Raw genomic sequence first — 24,122 nt, 5'->3', positions numbered from 1 at the left:
TCCCCGTGCCTTTCCACCCACTGCCCAGCCAGCCTCAGCACTGCTCAGCATTGCCGTTGGAGAGCCAGAGGACCCGCTCGTCAGACAGTAACACCCAAGACCACTGACAAATGTCCCCTCACCACTCAACAGGGTGGTCTCGTTTCAGAGAAATTCAGGAAAGACTTCAGAAACAATCAGAGAGGATGGAGAAGCAGCACAATCAAACAAACAATGAAAAAAGAAAAAAACAAAACCACAAACCAAAAAACCAACCAAAACATCCAACCAACAAGCCAAAAACACCCCACAGCACCTCCCTCCATCCACCCAACAAAAGTATCCATGCTTTGGATTATTTCACACAATCTTCCCCGTCTACCCAAGATAAATACACTCCCACTGGTGTCTCTGCAGATGCATCACTGGAAGTACATGTGGAATACTGTGTATTTGGCATACAGATTTTACTTTTTTTGATCTATTAGGTATTTTATGAGGGTGAAGAAAAGAAAAATCATTCACAAGTTGTTTGACAGGGGAAAAAAAAAAAAAGATAATGTAATTCTATTCCACAGAATAGATTTACTGCTCATCTGATTATCTGCAGTATCCAAGACAGAAAGTAATGGGGCAGACATTAGATCTGGGAAATTTTCCAGATTCATCATTTAAATAATAAATAGTGATTGCATGAAAGCAAGAAAACTACTCTAGTCTGGAAAATTGTGTAAAGCATTAGTAACACAGTAGCATACACCGCATTCCTGAATCTTTCTGGAGACAGTATTTTAATTAGATTTACCAAGTCTCTAAAATGAGCTATCAATGCATTATTCAGAGTATCCTTGCAGAGACTGGCAGATGAGAGAAGCACGTAAGAAAGTGGATTTTCTCTGGCCTGTTTTTTGTTGAGAAATGTGTGGCCTGGGTTACTCTATAGCCCCTGAGCTGGTAAAAAGAGCTCCTCCAAGCAACTGTGTTTTTGTTTGAACCAGTTCTACCACACAGTTAGTCCATGCAGCCAAAGCAGAATTTGCTTATAAAATGAGTTCAGTTCATTGCTGTTCTTCATTAAATAGCCCTGGGAAATTCATTTGGGAACAGGTCTTCGCTAGGTGTTATTCAGATAGAGTGTGGCTCTCCCCTTCTCAGAGACTGTAATGTCTGAGTTAGGATAAAGACAGCACACACAGAAGTCATCCAGAACAGCAATTCATCCCTCCATGGACTAGCTACAAGCCCAACCCCAGGTCCTCAAAAGCCAAAAAGCAATCTTTCATCTACTTTAACAGACACTCTTTGGGCACTATCATCATATTCAGATCTTAACAAACAAACCAGCTATTATTGGTGGCAGAAATTCCTGCTGAACACCAGCCAGCACAGCCTGTTCCAACATAAAATAGAACTTTAACAGAACCATGAACTCAGCAAAGGCTCCTCACAAGCCCAACTCAACACCTCCTGCAGGCCTTGCACTATGCCTGAGGTCACGCTTCCAGCCCTGACAGCAGTGAGGCACCTACCATCAGCCACTCATCTCCTCTGCCCTCCAGGTCAAGAAGAACTAAATGGGAGAAATCTATTTAATAGCTTAATAGGGAATATCGTTCCCTGGAAAGGAATAGGTCCATGGCTGCCTCAAGAAACAAGACATCATTTGGCTGATAAATACAGCGTAACAGTTTTAATTAATCTGAATGTGACCAGGAAGTCAATAAAACAGACAACAAAATTATCACAAGAGTGGGATTTGCTGCAAGCACCAGCAAACAGGCAGGCAGCTACCCACTGCAATAGCTGAGGGGGGTTGGTTGCTGTTTTGCTGCTGGTGTTTTGGTTTTTTTTTTTAAAGCCTCTGTGTATACAATTGCAACAATCAGTGTGAACGTCAAAAAACTGCTAAGCATGATGAGGTCTCAATACGACAGGTCCCAAGGCAGACAGAAAAATACTACATTTTTAACCTGATTATGTCACCTGTTAGTCTTGCAGCAGGACAAGACCAAATACAGCCTAAAGTGCAGGGGTACAAGGAAAAGTCAACTGAAATACCACAATACAGTTTTGGCTGCAGAAGAATCCTGCAGAGGACAAGAGAGCCTATGCTAACCAGCACCCTTGAAAGCCCTGCGATCCCCCTTGCAGGCAGCATTTCCACCAGTTTAGATTCAGCTTAGTGAGCCAGTCTATTATTAACAATACCGTTTAGCTAAGCTAGTTTTCTGAGAGCTTAGTGAGCAGAAACAGCTCACCAAGGTGTCAGATGAGTGCCAGACCCCAGCACAAAGGAAGGAAGACTACAGACATTGCCTTTTCTTTGCCACAAACTTGCTCAGCCCATTTCACATACCCATGCCCCAAGAGACTGCTGCAGAGCTGCCACATCCTGGTCACGATTTGCAGAGCTGTGCTCACAGTTCCTCTCATTCAAACCAGCATGTGGTCAGGTGTAGAAGCTTACAGCATGCTTGTAAAACCACCACCTATGCCTTCAACGCAGGGCACACAGTAGTGATCCTCTTATTTAGGGGCTGAAGCTGCCAGAGCTGACTGCTGAATGCACAGTTGGCATTACGAGCAAACCTTCTGGTTCCAACCGACTTTACCTTTGATGACATTTCTAGGGGCTTGCTTGGATTGCTTGGAAATAAACATATCTATACTTCGATGATGTTTGAGTAATTTTCTCCCCCTTACTTCAGAGGGAAATTTCAACCAACTTTCCAATAAGGAAAAGTTAAAGTCTTCATCTTGCAGTAAGTTCTTTAAAATCAAATGCCTACTGACTCTAATGGGTCTCTACTTAGTACAGGGAAGATTTAGGAAAAGCTTCTTAATTGGGAGTTTGAGTTCATGGCTCCTAGAACTTTTATTTCTCGGTTTTAGGTCTTCTAAGTGAAGAACTCTGTTCTACCAGAAATTACTTTTCCCAGAAGAGAAGCCAAGAAAACCCCGACCCACCAAATCATTAAAAGAAATCTAGGACCTCTAGTGATTGTTTTTAGCCTCTACCATCTGCTTTTTCTAAATAGCAATTTGTTTCAAATGCTGTCAGAGTGTCTCTGGGCAGGAGTACACATCAACTGCATGTGGTGAGACAAAAGTTCTTTAAAATTAAAACAGGTCTACCATAGCATACATCAGCTAAGATGGAACAGCACAGAGGTCTGCTACTGGACACTGAAATAGGAAAAAAAAAAAAGCCTAGAAAAGTAGTATTAGCCATGAAACAGTTGTCTACCGATAAAGCCAGTTCTGACTCCAAAGGTAGAAATCAGTAATGAGTTATTCCTCCCTCTCTTCCCTCATTCCTCTTCTCCGTTATATCAGAGGGCAAACATTTCAGATCCTGGCAGCCCAAGGCCACACATGCCCTGCTGCAACAGCAACCCGGCAGCACCTCGGGGCTCAGTGTTCCTGCTCCAAAAGCGGCGGCTTCACTCCTTACCATTCAGCTACTGCAGTGACCAATGAAAGAATCTCCAGCATGTGTAAGATGAAAACTAAGGCACTTTTAGGTGATGTTTCACATAAACGGTTTCCTCTTTTAATGGTGAAACGCATACATAAACTCTAAGATATATCTGATTACCTGTATCAGAGATTTTATTAGAAATTACCTATGACATCGGTGAGTACAGTTGTGAACTTTTCAGCAGAAAAATTGTTAAATGCAAAAGACACAAAGGCAAAGAAGCCATCCTTGGTGGGGGGAAGAGAACAGAATCAAATTTTCCCATACTACTTTCCCTGAAAACTTCCTCTTTTTGTGATGAAATCCAGACACCAAACATTTCCACTGAAAAGCTAATACACCAGGGGATGGAATCATAAAACAGTTTGGGTCACCCAGCCCAACCCCCCTGCAGTGAGCAGGGACATCTTCAACTAGATCAGGCTGCTCAGAGCCCCATCCAACCTGACCTCGAATGTTTCCAGGGATGGGGCATCTACTGCCTCTCTGGGCAACTTGTTCCAGTGTTTTACCACCCTCATTGTAAAAAATTTCTTCCATATATCTAGTCTGAATCTATCCTCTTTCACTTTAAAACCATTACTTCTTGTCCTATTGCTAAAAAGTACCTTCCTATCTTTCTTATAAGCCCCCTTCAGGTACTGGAAGGCTGCAATAAGGTGTCCCCAGAGCCTTCTCTTCTCCAGGCTGAACAATCCCAACTCTCTCAGCCTGTACTCACAGGGGAGGTGCTCCAGCCCCCTGATCATCTTTGTGGCCTCTTCTGGACCTGCTCGAGCAGATCCATGTCCTTCTTATGTTGGGGAGCCCAAGAGCTGAACACAGCACTGCAGGTGGGGTCTAATGAGAATCCCCTCCCTCGACCTGCCGGCCACACTTCTCTTGATGCAGCCCAGGACACAGTTGGCTTTCTGGGCTGTGAGCGCACATTGCTGGCTCATGCCCAGCTTTTCATCCACCAGTACCTTCAAGTCCTTCTCCTCAGGGCTGCTCTCAATCCACTCACTGCCCAGCCTGTATTTGTGCTTGGGATTGCCCTGACCCATGGGCAGGACCTTGCACTTGGCCTTGTTGAACTTCATGAGGTTCGCACAGGCCCACCTCTCCAGCCTGTCCAGGTCCCTCTGGATGGCACATCCCTTCCCTCCAGCGTGTCGACCGCACCACACAGCTTGGGGTCGTCAGCAAACTTGCTGAGGGTGCCTCGATCCCACTGTCCGTGTCACTGATGAAGATATGAAACAGTACTGGAGGAGGGAAATTTTCTTGTGACAGCTATCTCAAAACATATTTTCAGTGCTCCTGAATGCAGTGAATGCATCATAAAAAACTCTCCTACTGGTAAAAAAAAGTTTAAAGGATGAAAAGTTTTAGAGAGCACCTGGTTCTTCAGCATTTTCTTAGCACTGCAGTTCTGCTGCTGCTCTAGATTTTAAATAGACATGAGATCAGAATCAGGTACCCACATTTATTTAACACACAGATAAACATTTGCCTTTGGAGTAACTGAGAAGCCAATGCTACTGCCTAAAGCTAAGATGAAAAGTGAAGATCAAAGAACAAAGATAAATGCCTTCTGACCCACAGAAACTGTCTGATATGATTTTAAAAGAACTAGATGTTTTAAAGTGTAAAGACAGGAAACGAATGATGAAAAAGATTTTACAGAATAAAGGAAGCTTTGTATTACTCTGACCTAATACGCATTTTCTACATTTTCTATGCCACGGGCTGAATGACAGTCCTGGGATACCACTTGCAGGCTGTGCATACAGGTTTCTGCACGTACTGCTGTAACAACGATTTTTAAACAACTCCAGTCTCACTGAAGGGTCTTACCCAAGAAGGCACCAGACTTGATACTATTATTTTATGTGGAGAAAGACTATAGACTCAAAGACTATTCACTTAAAGCACTATAGACTACAGACTTAAAGACTACAGACCTAAAGCACTCTGAAATGGGACATAAACCTCTTAAAATGGTGCAAGCTGACCTATATCCATCTTCAAAGGAACTGCAAAACCAATTACACCTGTAGACAATATGTTAAAAATGTTAACAAATTAAATAAACCTCTTTTTACACTGAGGAATTATGTGCACTATAGATTTACATTAAGAATTCAGGTGTGTAAATCCAGTGCATGCCTGATAAACACACTTTGCGCCTCATGTGAGCCCAGAATTCACAATGGGTGTCTGCATATTTACTTTGATAATAATCAAATGCCACATTTAATCAGGCTCTATTAACATCTGACCAGGCAGCATCACTTCAGATGAGATGTAGCAGTGTCAACCTTAGAAAATGTAAACACCAATGCAAGAGAAGCCATTCCTGTCTTTGCAGTAGATTCATCAATTTGAGCTGATGCAGGAGATCTTGAATGCATTGTCAAAAGTTAAAGCAATCACAGAGGTCATATTGTTTTGTTGGGGTTTTTTAGCCAAAAAAAAAAAAAAAAAAAAAGGGAAAAAAAGGGAGAGAACCCTAAACCTGCTAGAGTGCACCATAATCCTCAAGAGTCAAACTTCAGAGAAAGGAGGCGTATTCTCAGCTGGTGTAAGTCAACACGTACAGATTCCTGTGCTGTTACAGGGCAGATTCAAGACAATGATTATCTGAAAGTTCTCCTCATTTTAGCAGGTGACTGCCTGTTTTAAAATAGAAATGGGAAATGGAAAGCAGAACCTGCAAACACATTAATCCTTTGCAAGCAAGGAAAAACTCAAGGCTACCCAATTTCTTTTTGTTCACGTGTTACAACTCTATAAAGGATATTTTGTACACGTTCTATGCCGACTTTTCTTTCTTCAATTGTTGGGGGGCTTCCTCACATCCCACTTTCCACCCAGTAATATATTTAGTCACTTTAATGGCTCCATACATGTCAGTCATGAACCATCATCGATTATGCTGTGTAAACAGTTTGCTTCTTGTTGCTCACCACACCTCTCAGCACCACACATTCCCGCTGGCGTTCCGGGTGCCATCTCCAAAATACGCACAACCACTACCATATGGATTTTTTTTTTTTCCTTCAAACCGAAAGGATTTCTGCTTAAACTCTTGCCCAAGTAGCTACTTAAATTCATTATCCCCATGTACTTAGCCGGTAACAAAAGGTTAATGTTTATTTCTAGAAACCTTGCTCACAGGAAGCCTTCCTTCAGTGCAAGCGACTTCCGTAACTCGCACCTCTGCGAGCAGAGGGCTTGGGAGCGCTCTTGGATGAGCAGGAGCACCTGGTCCCCCATTTGTCATCTTCCTGAGGTCACCCGCCAGCTGTCTGTCCTCTCAACACCCAGCCTCGCCACCGCGGCGAAGGCATTCTCCCTCGCTCAGGTTTCCAGGTCTGAACTTCCAGATACAGTAAATCAATCAGCCATCGCAGAAACTGCTCAAACAACTGCAAGTAAGCATTTTAACACCCTTGAGCAGCCTCGCTGCGTAACAAGGACACTGCAGTCCTAGCTGGAATCCAGCAAAGCACTCACTCTGCATGACTAGTATAGATTACATTTCAGGGGACTGCAGAACTGCAGCTACATTTAGTCTATGACTAAATCAGGCTCCACTCGTACTTGACCCTGAGAAGAATGTCATTGAACACAAGGGCCTTTTCTCAGCTATGATCTTGTATTTTTTCTTTTCAATAGCTAAAAAGACCATTAAGCCATCATGTCTGTAAATGCAAAGTAGCTCTCTCTTTAACATGTTTTGGCATGGCTTGATCTTCAAATTCTTCATCTTTCCCCCTGCCCTCCAACTCCACTCTTCTTCCCGCATGCTACATTTAGGGCAAAGGTCACCAGAAGAACTTGGGATATGTTTAAATTATTATTATTATTCTGAGGAAGTTAATCATCATTTTGTAACTTACCACCTAAGTCAGGATTGTTTTCATAGGCTTATTTTATGATTTTTTTTAACAATAGGGCAAGTTCAGATTTAAAGACATCACTGCGTCTTTCCCCACAGCTGGGAGAACATTTCCCTGGGTTCAGCTCCGGGAATACAGCATCTCTTCTGCAGCCACAGGGAGCACCAAACTTTTATTCTGAAAGACAGTTCATTTGGACACACAAATTCTTCTTTTAGGATAAAAATTCCCTACTGTTCCTCACTCTGCCTTTTTCTCCGACTTCTGCACACCCCACCGTGTACCATAAATTCCCCAGCACACGGCAAACAATCCATATTGATGAACTAGGGCTTTGAGTGAGCTACATGAAAGAGATTCCTCCTGGACCAGCTTCCATGTAAATTATGCAGCTGTGAAGCAAATGGAGCCCTTTCTGAACAGAGCACTCACTCAGGAACACCTACAGAAAGAGGATGGAGATGCACAGAGACCTCCCCACTTCCCAACACCTTTTTCAGTACATTGTTTGATGCGCAGTTCTGTGGCAGCAGATCACAAGGATGGTCATGGTTGTACCACAACTGCAGAGTAGAGGATGGCCTGCCACAGTAGAGAGGAGATACTTTTGCCCCAGGAGCTCTGGTAAGGACCTTGACTTTGGGCTCGAGGCTGGAAATGGACTGGCCAGCACACTTCTAGAGGTGTTTTTTTCCCCGCATTGAAGGGCTGTGTTTTAGTCCCAGCAGGGGAGGATAGAGCCCCTGGGTGACTCAGCTGTCAGGCATGGTCACAGCCAGGCTGAAGACTAATGGCGGTCAACAGCCTCCTTTGCCCCTACGCATCTCCCCCAGTTTGCCTCCTCCATCTACCTGCTCTGTCGCACAGCTCTGCAATGTCACTGCAGGGCACTGTTCTCAGTGAGAATGATGAGGCTGGACCTAAGGGGAAAACAACATCACCTTCTCCCCCCTGCCAGCATAAAGGACTGAGAGCAGGAAAATAACACCAGAAATACATTTACCACAGCCACAGGCTTTGCCCCCAAATCACTGCTGATGGAAAAAACATCATCTGAACAAAGAAAAAGCTGTATATAACCTCAGCTTTGAAAATACTGTCTCCCCAGGTCAGCCAGTCTACTTTGTTTTCACTGTGACACAGCATCCTCTGCTCTGACAGAGTAGCAATGAATTCATGTTGTATGGTAATTCTGGTTTAATATGACTCAAAATAGCACAAGATGCAAAAGAATTTCTAGAGGGTTTTTAACCTCTGATACTGATCAGATAAGTAAGCCGCCAAACCTAATAATTATCTCAAATGAATAACTACGAGCACAGAGCTGCTCTGTGCTCGCAGTTACTCATTTGAGATAGTAAGAACCCAAAGTTATTTTCTTTAGGCATCTGAAAAACATAATGGTTGAAAGCAAAAAGACTGCGGTTTGAATGACACTATTTAAAGAAGATGAGACCATTCAGGTCAAAACAAGGTGAAAAAAACAGCCTGCCCTGTATTGCAGCTGACTAATGCTCTAATACATTAGACCCTCCACTTCTTCAGGTTCTGGTTGCTGCTGATCAGGTCAGCATTTCAGCCTGATGTTGAGGATCAAGTTTACAGCTCTCAGCCATGCTGGCATCTGCTCCTCAGGAAGGCCTGGAAGAGGTGGGAGGGAGAAAAGAGAGGAGGGCAGGAGCTAGGAGTGAGGGCTTCTCCTCAAAACCACGGCTGGGCTAAGAATTAGAAGCATCTGCCCAAATCATGTGCAGTCTTTTGGCTGAGCTCTCAAACATCAACCTGCAAAGGAACCATGTATCACAGAGCAGTCAAAGACAGCTAACAAAGGTGGAGGGAGAAGGGAAAAGAGTGGCTCTGTTCTCTTGAAAATATTTCTATAGAGGAATGAAAGAAAAAACCCACTCCTTCAATCCTAAGAAGTTTCCTATCTGTCAACATATGGTAGGAGCTATTATTATTTGGCTTAAAGTATCATTTGAAGCTTATTTTTCTATTTTAACAGTTTGACATTTCTATTGTGAAATCTGGGTGCAATTCTCTGGATTTTATTGTCCTTCTCTATTGTGCCCTGGTGAAATTTCTAGAGGGGAAAATGCAGTGATGATGGGAGATGTCCATTCCACTCTTCTAAAAATACAATGAGTTAAGTGTCTAAATGGTATCATTCTTTATTTTATATAATTTCTGTTGAATTAATTTTTATTCTCTGCTGCTTTCAGGCTAATACAATTTCCTGAACCAGCAGGAGCACAGATATCAAAGCAGAAGTGTGCTGAGCTAGGCAGAATCCCTTAGTTTCACCTGGGAGAGAAAAGTGCTAACAGAGTTGTTACAGAGGAGTGACATTCACAATTCCTGAAATTCTCCATGGATTATTTGTATAACAACTTGACCTACCTTGCAAACTGCATCCTCAATAAACGTATCCAAAGAAGCTGTGCATGAGGATTGAATTGATTCTGAAACCCTCTGGTGCAGAAACCGCATTTTTAAACCTTCACAGAGAGTGCCTAGCAATTGTGGGGGGATTATTAATAAATAATGACATTTAATAAATTATCTGGTGATACCCTGCTGAGGAGAGAACTCACATTAACACTAGGTGGCAGAAGGCTCTGTCACATTGAAGACACCTGCAAACAGATAGACTCATAGACCTAGACTTAAGCATGATAGCCGATTTTAGAAAAGCTAAGGGCAAAACAGTTGAAAGCAAAATAACTATAAAGTACCATTTTCCATCCACTCTTCCAGTTCTAATTCTGGCTCTGATATCTTTAGCACACATCATTTCACTGTTTAAAAGATCATTGGCTATCCCTGAGTCTGAATACACCTTCTAAACTTGAACCTTAAATCAAGTCTTACTCAATTCACATGAAATTCTGTATGTGACAGATTATTCTATTAAGTTTTTATTTAAGTAAAAGAGGCATTCACAGTTTAAATAAATAAGCGGTCATCAGGGCAAGTACACAAAAACATACACTGCTAGTTAACCTTGAAAGATACTTGAAAGCGAGCTAAGAGTGCTACAGCAAGCACACTTCTGCTACTGAAAGAAAACCAACAACCTACAAGCAAACTAATTCAAAACTGCTCAAGACTCACTGTGGAAGAGGTCTCCAATAAATGGCAGCTGCTCCCTCATGGAGATGCATTTTCAGAAGATACTTTTGTAATTACATATAAAATTCCATGGTGTCAACCGGTTTCTTCTAGTTTTACAGATTTAACCCTTTTAAAAGCATTTATGCTTGATTTTCCTTTATTCTGGCCACTCTCTTTTAAACTACTTGTTTAAGTTTCTCTCTCATCTAGTCTAAATACAATATATATAAGGAAACAAAAATTTTAATTTCCAGTAAAAAAGGGAGGTGAAGAAATACCAGCAATCACAACTCAAAGGCTGTATACGAAAAAGAATTTGCTGTGTGGGCTCTAACAACCTGGATAGAAAAGAAAGCAAACAGCAATGTCAGATGTAAGGAGGAAGCCATAAACACAGAGAGGAAAAGTGTAAGACAACCAATGTCTAGATGTTGAAAAATGCAAGGGGGTGGGGGGAGAACAACATGCTACTTCCTTAGACAACTAAGTTGACAGCAAAGATTTCTTCTAGATTACTGTGGCTCCACTGCTTTTACACTTGCCAACCAGTAATGTCCCACATTGTAGAACCCAACCCTCTGGTGGTTTGGTTCTACAAGTGTAGCTGGTGCCAATGAAGAGCTCAGTAGCCTTGTGTTGGGTTATTTTGCACCTCTAGACATGGAGACTCTTTGTGTTTAAATATAGTATATTTTATCATTCACAGTTGTCAGCAGTGGAAATTGTCATCTAAGCAGTAAAAGATGCTGTTGAAGAAACAGGAGGGATTGGTTAGAAAGGAAAAATTATTTTGGCCGTGACAACTCATCTCACTGCCCATTTTGAGGGTAAGGGATCAAGCCACCCATTGCAAATTGCTGCCTGAGAGTCAGAAAAATCAATAGTGGGTAGGAAAGCCTACTTGCCAAGGCTACAGCCACTGCCAGCAGATTATTAATGCATCTGTCTGCATTCTTTAATGTTTCCTAAGAAGCAACTATGTTAACTGAAAAGGTGCGATGTGTCACCAGCCCTTCTCTTCTCTCCTCTTCATTTTCTCTCTATATTAAAACCTTGGCTACCAAAGAAAACAATCAAGTTTCACCTCATCTTTTCCCAGCTTTTCTGAAGTTCAGTTCCTGCTCTATAGCAATATATACAGCCTAAGTACTATCCCTGACAAGCTGTTTGACAACCCTAAGTTGCACATCTATTTTACTTCCAGAGCTTTGGAGTTGGTAGGGCTTAGATGGGAAATGGAGGCCAATTAAAATAAACACAGACAATATCAATGAATTCTTCAGAAACACACAAGACAAGCAAAATGAAACACTACTGGCTTTTGCCCACAATTAGAATTCAGCCTATCCTGCACACTGAACGCTCTGGCTGAGGTCCAGAAAGACACTTAAGCACATGTCTTATTTTAAGCATGTGAGTAGTCTCATTGATTTTTCACTCATGCCAGTAAGAATATTCAATGCGCTTAAAGTTAAGCACATTGTTAAGTGCCTTCCTGGATCAAGGCCAGGCTATTTAGCCCTTGCGAGAGCTAGGCTACAGAATATTTACCATTATTTTAAGTTCTCAAGACTGTCTTCGAGATAAAGTTTTATGGCGTATGGAAATATTTCATTCATCGAGTATCATACCAGCAATGACTGGTTTACAGCAACCTTCAGGGAACACGTATTCTTCCCCTTCCCACATCTTCTAAAGCAGTAACTGGAAGGATTATCAAGACACATAAGCAAATACAACCAATAAAGAAAATTAGTTCTGAAAGGGAAGCCGTCAGTCTTACTGATCTAAAAAGCAAAACTAGCACCCCAGTGAAAAGCTGACAGACATATTAATTTTCAGTGAAAACTAATAAAGTCATTTGCCAATATCCCATTCCAATACCAAGTTCCGTACAGCAACTTTGAAAAACAAGCTAATTATTGACTGAAATGAATTATCACAATAAGCACATATTCAAGTCCATTTTTCCTTCTTCCTTTTTACACAGAGTTGAATACAAAATTCAAGGAAAGATCTGTTAGTGCTTCCTCAAGATGATCTCACCACATCAGAGCACTTTATAGAGATCAAAGGCACAACAAACATGACTGCTTTTTGCTACAACAAAGCAAAGCAAATGCCATTTGCTTTGCTACAGACAATTGGATTATTATCTGGTTGGCACTACCCAAGTTCAGTATTGTACCCTGAATAAGAACTAGAGAAAGGCGTTTAATGTAAAGAAAGCTGTACTGGGTCACACCAATGCTCCCCCCACCCCAGCCGTCCTCTCCAGCAGCAAAAAAGGGAGCGCACAGGAGCCTGACCACTCCAGTGGGACCAGCAAGACAGCATGACAATTTGGTCCTATTTTATAAGCAGATATGGCTTTTTATTTCAGTACTCGTTTCTTCCTGGAAAGTTTAAACTCGGTAGTGAAAGTATGTCAATTATACATGAACAGAAAGCCAATTTAAATCTAGATCACCTCTTCGAAACCTCAGGTTGATTCACAGCTGTATTACTCACCATGTCTTACACCAATACAATCCCCCTGATTTCATGTTACCAAACCCACACCTGATGGTGACTCAAGCTTCAGCATCTAAGACTTTGTCATAGTTTAAACCCAGCCAGCAGCCAAGCACCACACAGTCACCCACCCATCCTCACCCACCCAGGGGATGGGGGATGGAATTGGAGGAGTAAAGGTAAGGAGACACGTAGGTCGAGATAAAAACAGTTTAATAATTGAAATAAAATAGACTAATAATAATAAATCATAATAGAAAATATAAACAGGTAATGCATAACAGTTGCTTACCACCTGCTGACCAATGCCCAGCCCGTTCCCAGCTAACAATCCCAGAGCAGATCCCGAAAACCACAATCCCAGAAGCGAGCGCCCACGCTTCCCGGCCAACCCTCATTCTCATACTGAGCGTGTCGTTACACGATATGGGATATTTCATTGGCCAGTTTGGGTCCATTGCTCTGGCTGTGCTCCCTCCCAGCTTCTTGTGTACCTGCACACTAGCAGGACATGGGAAGTTGAGAAGTCCTTGATTTCTTAGCAACAACTGAAAACATCAGTACATTATCAGCATTCTTCTCATACCAAATCCCATACTGAATCCAAAACACAGCACTATTCTAGCCACTAAGAAGAAAAATTAGCTCTATCCCAGCCAAAACCAGGACAGACATCACTTTAGAAACTGGTGGACTACCCCCACAGACAACCTCTGAGACCTCTGCAAAAAGTAACTAAGAAGATAGAGGTAGCCTGCTGACAAAGAGACACTTTCTAGTGGATTCTGGTTTAGAAGTCCTCAATTGGAAACAAATTTTTTTTTATATATATACATCTAGAATTATTTTACATATCTTGATGCTGAGATTACTTGATGAAATTTTCTCATCTTGTCATGCAGACTCAGAACAGATGGACATAAAGGCCATAAGGCAGAGAAGCATTGTGGCTGCAAGGCACATGTGGAGGCCATTCAGTCCAGCCCCCTGCTCAAAGCAGGGTCAGCTCAAACAGGTTGCTCAGGGCTGTGTCCAGTCAAGCTCTGAACATCTCCAAGGAGGAAGACTTCACAAACTCTCTGGTCAACCTGTTTCAGTGTTTGACTTCCCTCACAGTTAAACCTGTTTTAATGGAATTCCCAGTATTTCAATTTGTGCCCATTGACTCGTCCTCTCGCTGGGCACCACTGAGAAGAGTCTGGCTCTGTCCCCTTTACTCCCTGCCTTCCATCAGGTATTTACACACATTGACAAGATCCTTCCGAGCCTTCCCTTCTCCAGAGTAAACAATTCCAGCTCCTTCAATCTTACCTCACACAACATATACCCCGAGTCCTTACTCACTCCAGTGTGTCCATGTCTCTTTGCACTGGGAAGCCCAGGATTGGACCAACACTCCAGATGTGTGTCTCACCACTGTGGAGCAGAAAGGATCATCTCCCTTGACCTGCTGGTCGCTCTCTCTGCCTAATGCAGCCCAGGAGGCTGTTGGCCTTCTTTCCCACAAGGACACACTGCTGGCTCATGGTCAACATGGTGTGCTCCAAGGCCGCCTGTGCAAAGCTGCTTTCCAGCTGATTGGTCCCCAGCCTGTACTGGTGCATGGGGTTATTCCTCCCCAGGTGCAGGACTTGGCATTTCTCTTTGCTGAACTTCACAAGATTGCTGTCAGACCATTTCTCCAGCCTGTCAAGGTCCCTTTGAAGGGCAGCACAACCATCTGGTGCACGAGCTGCTCTTTTGAACTTTATATCGCCTGCGAACTTGCTGAGAGTGCACTCTTTCCCCTCAGCCAGGCAGTAATGAAGAGGCTAAGCAGTCCTAGTCCCAGTATTGACCCCTGGGGTATACCACTAGGTCCTGTTTTGCTTTGAAATCCACAACACGTAACAGGTATATTAATGTCACTAGACTGTATTGGTTTAACTAATTCCCATTTTTAAATTAAGATGGTTAAATGAGCGCAGTATTTTAATATATGCAAGGATCAAGTCTGTTTCTGAACAGTATCTGCTGGCTTAGCTCACTGTTAAAAGTTAATTTCCTTTAAGAAAAGTTCAAAAATCATTTATGACTTCAGAGGGAAAGAGATTTTTCTTCTTGAGCTGCTTTAGTATGTAGCTAACCCAAATGGTGGACTTTATTAAGAAATCATTTCTGTGGACAAAATTGCACCATCACTTGAAGAAACGAGAGCAACAAGAAAGCTGTATTCCAGAACTGGGATTACAGCCAGCTTATGATGGAAAAACATTGAATGCTTATGGCATAATTATAACGTTACAGCATTTGCTGCCAGAATTACAAAAATTATTCTTAAAATTATGCCCTAAATAGAGTGTTGTTTAGCTAAACTGAAAGCACATTCCAAGAAATGTGAAAAAACAAACTTACCATGATTCCAAATCTAAATTACGCATACTAAGGGCTTGTTTTAATAAAAGTGTATTTAATGGCTGAATAAAGTTTCTCAAAAAATTATTTTAAAGATAATGAATGCCTGATGTCCAAAAGACTGTCACATGAAACTTCATCACTGACTCATGTAAACTAACCTCAAATTTAACCAAATGCAACTGTGATCAATATTGTGTCAATTTGAAAATATCTGGGGTTTAAGGCAACAAAACCAGATGCAAGGATGAGTAAAAGTTGGACTCCACAAACAGAATGGAGTTCTTTGCCACTGAAAGGTCTGGAACAGTTATGCTGACAGGGAGAAGCCATAAGAATGAAAAGTTTTGATAGTATTGCCACATTTAGCGAGAAGACAGAGTCAAGTGCAGGAGAAATAAAAGTTTGTCACTGCTGCATGTTATCTAATTTTTTTCTTTTAACAATGATATTCTCCACTTTTAGGCAGTTTGGGCCATGGACTGTTACTCCACACACCTCTAAATCGCTGCAATATGATGGACTTGCATTATATGTTCCTGGGCACTTTTGTAAAGCAAAAACCAGCAAAAAATAACAAAAAACCCAACCACATAAAATATAAACACTGTGAAATTTACTGACATACTCTTGAAGAAGCCATAAGAGTTACTGAACAGTAAGATACAAAAAGGCAGGCTATATATAGTATAGTTGTGCTAGAAAAGAAAATTACATTGGAAACAGTCTACCTTCACTGTGAAAGAACCCTGAAGACAGGGTTGTGATTTCTTTTGTTCTTTTTTCCCCAGAAAATGCGGATCACCTTGCAGCCTTAATTAACAGCAACCATCCTCAGCCTTGATGACTTAAAGGACTCATCCAGTGAGAAACCCACCCATCCAGTGGACAGAAACCTAACATTTGCCAGCCAGGCAGATCGTCCAACCTGTAAAAACTAACTCCTACAACAGTTTTATCTTTGTTGTGCTGCAACATGCAACCACCTGTAGTGATTACCAGAGAGAGGGAATGCAGTCTGGTTACCCAGTCTGAACTCTGATTACCCAGATGAACTTAAATAGATCACACATAGACCCTTTTAATCACGATACAGATACCCTGTTGGGCATGCTAAATGTTTGTATAAACGTGTGCATGCAAACATGCATGTGCATGCACTGCCCACCACTGTGCTGTCATGCATCGCCATCTCAAAAGCAGGTGACAGAGAATAAAAAGTTGCCTACACCAATCCTTTTTTATTTATTTTATTTATCATTTCTTGGCAATAATATTTACCATGAGTTGCAGTGGAAAAACTCACGAGCTAGAAACAAAAACTCAGCTGAGGGAGGAAGAAGTGTCAGAGCGGAGAAAAAGGAGTTTTATTCCTCAAAACAATAACCCCTACCATGACAGCCTCGCTGGCTCCTTCTCCACTGACAGGAAATTTTTGTAAAAGAATCATGTGGTGCTGGAACATGAAACTGCAGAGCTTCATATATGAGACAAGGCTACAGTCCTGACCAGGGATTAAAGAACAAAGTAAAAAGCCCAGTCCTCTCCTTTGTCTTCCAAATACTAAAAACTTAGAATGTGACAGAAACCTGTTGTCTTTGACAGGGTTTAAATTATACCAATATAAAGTAAAAGCAGCAGAACAGCTAAAACTGGCAGAAAAATTAAAAGTCCAGGACTTCATAGCTTCATAGAGTCTCCTGAAAGCTTGTGTCTTCACAAAAACAGGCAGAAAATCCTAGAGGACCACAGAAGGGCAATGGATTTATGAAGTCTGAGAATCCCAAAACAAAAATGCAATTGAGCTAGCTGATTTTATTCTTTTATCCCTGAAAGCTTAAATAATTAAAAAATTAAAAATAAAAATAAAGCACAGAAATCACCTAATAGAAAAGCACGGTGTCAGTATTGTCCTTTAGGCATGATTCTCTCCCCACCTCTGAAAAGTTTTTTGGCATTTGACATAATTGGGGGGAAGAATTTTCTCCCCGGCGAAGTCAATTAACTTCACTGTATTTGCATCATCTGTGAGAGCTGAATCTGCTATATTATTCATGTATGACATAAGCTTCTACACCTACTTGACAGATCAAACAGGTTTTAAAGAAATTACTGTGCTTTAAAGGGAAGTTCCATGGCTCTGTCAAGTCAAAAAGCTGCAAGACAAGAGGCGAGTGATTATTATATCAGTGATACACTGTATTTTAATATTCTAAGCGAGTGTATCTTTGTACTGAAGTTTAACTTTCCATGTAATTTGCTACTTCATTAAGAAACTCCTTTAGCCTTCAATCATTATAAACAAGATAATTAAAGAAGAAATTTAAAGAATAGAAAATTAACGAAGGCCATTTTTCTGCTTTGTGCTCTTGAGCTGCTTAATTTCTCATATTATTAAGATATAAAACCTCCTTGCTATAACAAGAAATTTAAGAAACAGTGTGGGCCGCTGCTTTAACATATAGCCATAAATAGGTGTATGCATGTTTGTGGACAAAGGTGCACTGAACGTTATAACCAAGCTTTTTTCTCTTTTTAAGACTACATGAAATACTAGTGCTTTATTCAACACCATACAACATGATGTCACTAGATTACATGTCATGCCACTCTCTGGCATCATTAAACCAAGTGCCAGATCTCATCACATTTTGTGGTCACTATAACTCAAGGCCAAACTCATTTCCCATTAGCCCCAAATTAATATTTGTGTTTGTTGTGCATCAATGTATAAACCTCCTAACTGAAGGCAGCAGAGGAGAGAAAGATAACACATACAATGTGCTTAATGCAGTTCTTCAGTTAAAACATAGATGATTACATAGCAGTATGGTGGGTAATGCAGGTGTTGAAAAAAACTTCTCTATCAAAATGCTTTTCCTCATAATCGACTGTTAAAAGCAACTGAACTAGTACTCCAGCTCTCCCAGATGGCAGCCAGGAACTGGGAGCACTCACTGGATGCATAATTGGGAAACAACGTCAGGGTCTCTGTGGACCTATACTTCTCAGTTTTTAAGTCCCTGAGCTGCACAGAAAAGCCTATCACAGAAGAAAAACAGTCACTTTTATATGGGCATGGACTTATTCTTAAGTAAAAAGCTATATTCTACTCACCAAAGGCACTCTGACATTCTGGTGAGAAAGAGGGTTTGGTTAAATAAAATTACAAAGAAAATAAAGCTAAATTTCTAGTGAGTTGCTAATAATTTCTAGTGAGTTGCTAATAATTTCTAGTGAGTTTGTGAAGCACAGTGCATCACATCTGACAGGTTGCTGATATGATTTAAGGGAAGAGAGGAAACGACCATATTGATTTCTCCCACCAGTAGGACAAGCACTCTAATAAGCTGACTTTAAAGTAGCTACATACAAGTATTGCATTACCTGCCACACAAGTGATAAGGAGGTTTTCAAAGACTTAAATAATATTTTGGCACATAAATCTACTACGGGCTAATGAGATGCCCTTTGTGACCAAGAACTTCTTGTACTACAAAGGTGCTATCAGCTGGAGCCATGGAAGAGCAAATACCACAGGAGAAGCAGAGCCGGCTCTTCCCAGCCCACCTCTGTGCTATTCCACCACACGCTGGAGCACGTGCAAGCCCAAGCTGCCCTGGAAGCCGTCTCAAACATAGCCCCCACACACACACTTTACCACGAGCAGTTTTATGCAATTTCCCTATAACTCTTTACGAGGTTAAAGCTGTATCAATGCAAATTCCAGACTTTTTGTACAAAAAGTACATTCCGTTTTTTCAAGGAAAAAAAGATTTCCACAGGAAAGCTATGGGTCTTCTTCCTGAATTATTTATCTTTTTGCATCAGAGTCATCCTTTAATCCCAGTAGAGTGCAAAAGCTCCCACTAAATGCTCTGTCCATTTAATGCACTGCTCCTGAAAATATTCCACACTGACTTACGGATTTGTTTAACCAACACTAGCCTCAAATTTCTTTACCCCAAGAACTAACACATCCCTCAGTGGTTCACCTCAATGAAAAGGAAAAATCAAGTGCACCTTTAGGTTTATAACAAAAACAGGCAGCAATTTTTTTTCTTAAAGTGTCACATTCAAATTAGTTTCATAGGTGCTACACCAAAAAATCTTTAAGCACGATTTACACTGATAGATCTCAAGAACTAAGCGTAAATGAGGATTCATCATCCGATGAGGTATTTTCCCTGCAGGGATCTCATTTTTTGCAGTGATACTCAACAACTTTCATCTATGATTTAAAAGACAATATAAAAGTCACTCCTTGTAAAATGCACAGCTGTCAAAAAATCTGAGGGGGCTAGGAAAATAGATAAACTATTCAGGCTAATCTGTAGCACTTACTAACAGACTTCTTCCAACTAGAGACAGCTTAATAGCAAAGGTCATGCAGCCAGGAGCAAAGAACACAGGTCACACAAGACACAGGACTACACAGATTAATTAATACTGGAAAAAACATAAGAGATAATGGTGGCCAATTAACAAAACGTGAGCTCTGGTTACTTCTGTAACCAGAAGCAGATACATACACAAAGTAATAGCAAGCAGGGGAATGGGGAGGGAGGAGAAAAAAAAAAGATTTATATATGGACTGAAGCCAAACTCCAAAGGTATTCATTCTGGTGCTTAACTGCCTTTGAGGATTTTAGTCTACCTGATTTAGCAAAGGCTACAGATGAATCTGCAACAGGATCAGATCTAATCTATCTCTCTGCACGGTCAGTCTCTTCCTCTGCAGCTCTGCAAGCACCTTTCCAAACAGCACACACTGCCCCACACGCAGATACATCCTTTTACACTAACGCCGTGTTTCCAACACCTTTCCTCCTCTTGTATGATTATCCTAAACTAGTATGTGTTTTTAATTAATTCAGAGCCTAGTTCATTAAAAGTAGCAAGACAGACTCTTCATTCAATTAGTTGCTCTAGAAAATGTTACCTTTTGTCTATTCAGTATTCAACCTGGTTTTCTGCAGCAAGTTCTCTGAGCCTTCTGCCTTCTGGGGCAAAACACCTATCCTCAGCTGTAGTTGTTATAACAATCAATGCATTGATATGCCTACAGAAACACCTAATAATACGACAGCAATAACAACAAGGAGTTATTACATTGTAAATCTAAAATTATATATAATGATATATGCATATACACATATGCACACACACAAACATATATATCAATAAAACTATTCCAGTAGAAATTACAGCTTTTCTGGGTGCACAGAGCATGCTCTCAAAGCAGTTATTCTTGATGCCCTAAATCCTACCCTCTTCTTGGAAGAATTAATGGTACTGCTGCAGTTTCTTCATCACTTCACGAGGAAGTAGAGAGTTTTTGGGAGCTCTCCTTCCCCCCTATATTTACCCCCACCATGTGGCAGCTACCCTGCTGGGAGCATCCAAACCTTTTACCGAAGGAAAAGCAAAATTTTTTGGAAATAGCTCATTAACAGAAAACGTAATCAACAAGTTCATGTTGGGGAGGGGGGGAAAGAAGGTGAAGGGAATCAAGGAGCACACATGCTTATTTAGATGTCACTTTCCTATTTACTTCCAGAAATTTTGCTAAATTTAGCATATCTTCTGAACCTTTTTTGTTTAGGTGTTTTGGGGTTTGTTTTTTTTTACATCAGAAGGATTTTAAAGCCTCTCCTTTATTTGTATTTCTTGCTTTTCATATTGTTTTTGCTTTCTTAAGGAAACTGGCAGCTGAAATGCTGTTCTAAAAACAAGTCACAAACATTTAGCAGTGTTGCCATTTCAAACACCAGACTCAGCTGAAACTGCCGTGTGGCAAAACGATGCTGTTTCAGCTGTTGGAGCCCTCAGAAAGGGAAAAAAAATGCTGAATAAAACCAAAATATAAGTCATGAGTCAACAAAAACTCTGGGATTTGTTGCAAATACCCATCCTTCAAAGCAGCCCAAAATAGAGGATTCACTATGCTTTGAAAACACCAGTAGCCTGTATTATCACCTCCACCCAGCCATTCCAGCTTATGTGGTCCTCTCTACTTTAAGTACTGCAAGTACTTCCCAGAGCCTAATGCTGATATTTTGATATTTCACAACAGGTATTCCCATTTTGCAGATAATGAACCAAAGCACCAAGGGGAGAGGGGAGGGGCACGGTGAGAGGGGAAGAATTAAAAAAAAAAAAAAAAAACCAACACAACAGGACAGGCTCATAAGGAGCTTAGATGTATAACTACTACAGATTTCTTAAATTTTATCTTACTAGGTTTTCCAAGCTCGCCCAAAGACAGCAATGTAGTGATGAAACCAGCTCCCTCTCTGGAGGTCTAGACTAGAGCCCCTGCTGCACTTACCTGTCGCCCCTCAGCAGGGCTGCTGGGCAGAGGCCGACACTTTAAAACTCTATTACTGCTCTTCTACTGCCACAGAAACAAGAGATGTGCACATGCATGAGGAAGGCACGAAATGGACCCATACATGACTACTGCAATCTCATAGATTTGCTAGCCCCATTCACAAAGTATTTTTCTAAGGGGATAAAAATAGCATTAAAAGACATTGATTTTCTTTTCTGATTTTAAATTCCCAGGGCAGACAACCTGTAAAACCTGCTACTGTAGTACATACGGGCAGTGATCTTAGCAGACAGCTCCAGACAGTTTTTCAGCATTTCTGTTTTGAAATACAGGAAAGTCAACTAGCAGCCAAGAGCTCCAGTAAAGCCAAATATCTATTAACTCGGCCGATGAACACGGCGCTCTGTCATACAGGTAGCCGCATTCCTTTGCTCCATTTGCAAACACCCCTGAGCCATGTGGAGCACACTCCTCAATTGTATGAAAGTGCCTGTGAGCACACACAGTTCATCCACTGTGTCGCAAAAGAAAGTGGTATCCACACATACTGCCCAAGGGTAGGAATGTTAAAGGCACTTTCGAAGGCCTAATCCTGTTCCCACCGAAGCCACTACAAATCCCCTCTGCCAGGGCCAGGAGCAGAACTGGACCTATGTTGAGCTTTTATTTATTTTTAAACCTGTCGTCTGTAACACCCAAGGAAGTTCAATGGGAGTTTTTCAGAATAGTGTTGACACTAGAGCCAAAAACAAGTCAGGGAACACATGAACTTCCTACAGCTCTTAGGAGAAGGCAGGGAAGGAGTCTGCCAGCGTTAGCTGTGAGAACTCACAGAAATGGTGAGGAGGGCGGTTGCACTGAATTATCATTGGTGTCATCTCCAGGGTCAGTAACAGCTGTTACAATACAATCGATTGCTCAGATGTTTGTAGAAGTGGACAACACCATTTTTATATGTTCTTCTGCTAGTCCATGTTTTTCCAAGCATATTTAAGGGCTGGATAAACTGAGCAAATACAGCAGACCTAAAATGTCTATAGATCACTTCTGGGTGAGAGAAAACGAAAGAGAAGTTTCACAAAAACAGTACTTCAGTGACTGCTCTTAAGACAAAATCCAAAAGATCAAGAAGAAAGATACTATGGCCTGCACTACTCAAGGCAGAGTACTACTCATTCACACCAGACTCTTGGAAGTGAACTCCCCTGTTGTACTCACATCTTCCCAACAATACTTGCTTCTCTTCTGGTGAGAAAAAAAGCAGGATGCACCTACATCATGGAATAAGGAAAAAGAAAAGGCAAAATTTTCTTTCCATACTTCAGATTGTTTGCAGACTCTGTATCTGTGGGACTTTTCATTCCAAAATTAACTGTGTGCTGAAGAGTCTGGAACTGCAGAGCCTTTATGCTTCCAAGATTTGAGATGGTCTCAGAGCGCAGATCTCTTCTCTCTCATTTCTGGAATACTTTTTGACAATTAACAGAATCAATGACCACAGAGCAAGAAGTCTGCCCAATCCATCAGGGTCTAAATGTGAAAAAGAGGAGGAGGAGAGAGAGAAACTTCTAATGACAGGAAGGGGAGAAGAGGTGTAGATTTTTTTTGGCTTTATTCGTGAGCATTTCCTCATGATTTCTGGAAGAGAGTCAGCAAATCAAGATAGCAGCCAGAACTCACCTTCTGCATCTTTTTAAGGGAGAACTAGACAAAGGCAGCAGTAGCAAATAAAGAAAATGCACAAGTAACCTTCTCTATGGAAGGCAGATGCTACCCCAGTACAGAGAGTTGGCATAAAACCAAGGTATAGAGTCAGTCTGTGAAATTCTCAATAAATATTAAAAACACAAGTATGCTGACATCTGCATTTTTCCCAAAGCTGATGTAAACATTAAAGCATGGGTTGATGCTCCTGAGAACAGAGGAGTCAGTAAGATTCCCAGGTTTAGGGGAAAGAAGAGATGGAGAAACTACCTGTTATCCTGAACCTCAACTAATGTCAACAGACTCCAGAGAAGAGTGCCTGCACTGGAGCCAGGACCACCGCACCTTTTCTACCTTTCCAGAAAGGCTCACCTGACTTTTTGAAATGAGAGAGCAGAGGTGCCTGGAGTTTTGTCTAATAGACTAATGCCAGCAATACCCAAGACATGGGACCTCTTTTTTCTACAGGATTCACCCTTTTCTCCTCTCTCATCACAGGTATATTCATTGCTACTATCTAGCCTACAAGGACAGAGGAGAAGGAAAGAAAAGAGACTACTTTGTTTTCAACAGAAGGTAGCCCTCGTGCTCTGTCATTATTTATATATATTCCTCTGCAGAGGAATAGTAGAGACCAAGTGTGCAACAACCACCTGATATTAGTAGGGCGTTAAGAGCACGGAGAATATGCTCACCTTAAGCAGCATCTTAGAAG

At 41.4% G+C, this 24,122-nt stretch overlaps 1 protein-coding gene across 2 annotated transcripts in view; it reads right to left on the bottom strand.

The window, feature by feature from the left end:
- MNAT1 (MNAT1 component of CDK activating kinase) overlaps positions 1 to 24,122 on the bottom strand; it is a 124,697-nt gene that overhangs the window by 4,470 nt on the left and 96,105 nt on the right. Inside the window, exons 8-9 of one of the 2 annotated variants that reach the window (XM_074868989.1) lie at positions 20,312 to 20,443; positions 17,502 to 17,525 (exon numbers count right to left, since the gene is read on the bottom strand). The exons of the other annotated variant lie outside the window; for it this stretch is intronic. Coding sequence (XP_074725090.1) covers positions 20,323 to 20,443 — 121 coding nt within the window. The 3' untranslated portion in view covers positions 17,502 to 17,525; positions 20,312 to 20,322. Of the gene's footprint in view, positions 1 to 17,501; positions 17,526 to 20,311; positions 20,444 to 24,122 lie in introns of those variants that run through there. 2 annotated transcript variants of the gene reach the window in all.

The sequence above is a fragment of the Strix uralensis genome, chromosome 4, assembly GCF_047716275.1.
Source record: "Strix uralensis isolate ZFMK-TIS-50842 chromosome 4, bStrUra1, whole genome shotgun sequence".
Lineage (NCBI taxonomy): Eukaryota > Metazoa > Chordata > Aves > Strigiformes > Strigidae > Strix > Strix uralensis.
This window is presented reverse-complemented; position numbering and strand designations above follow the sequence as displayed.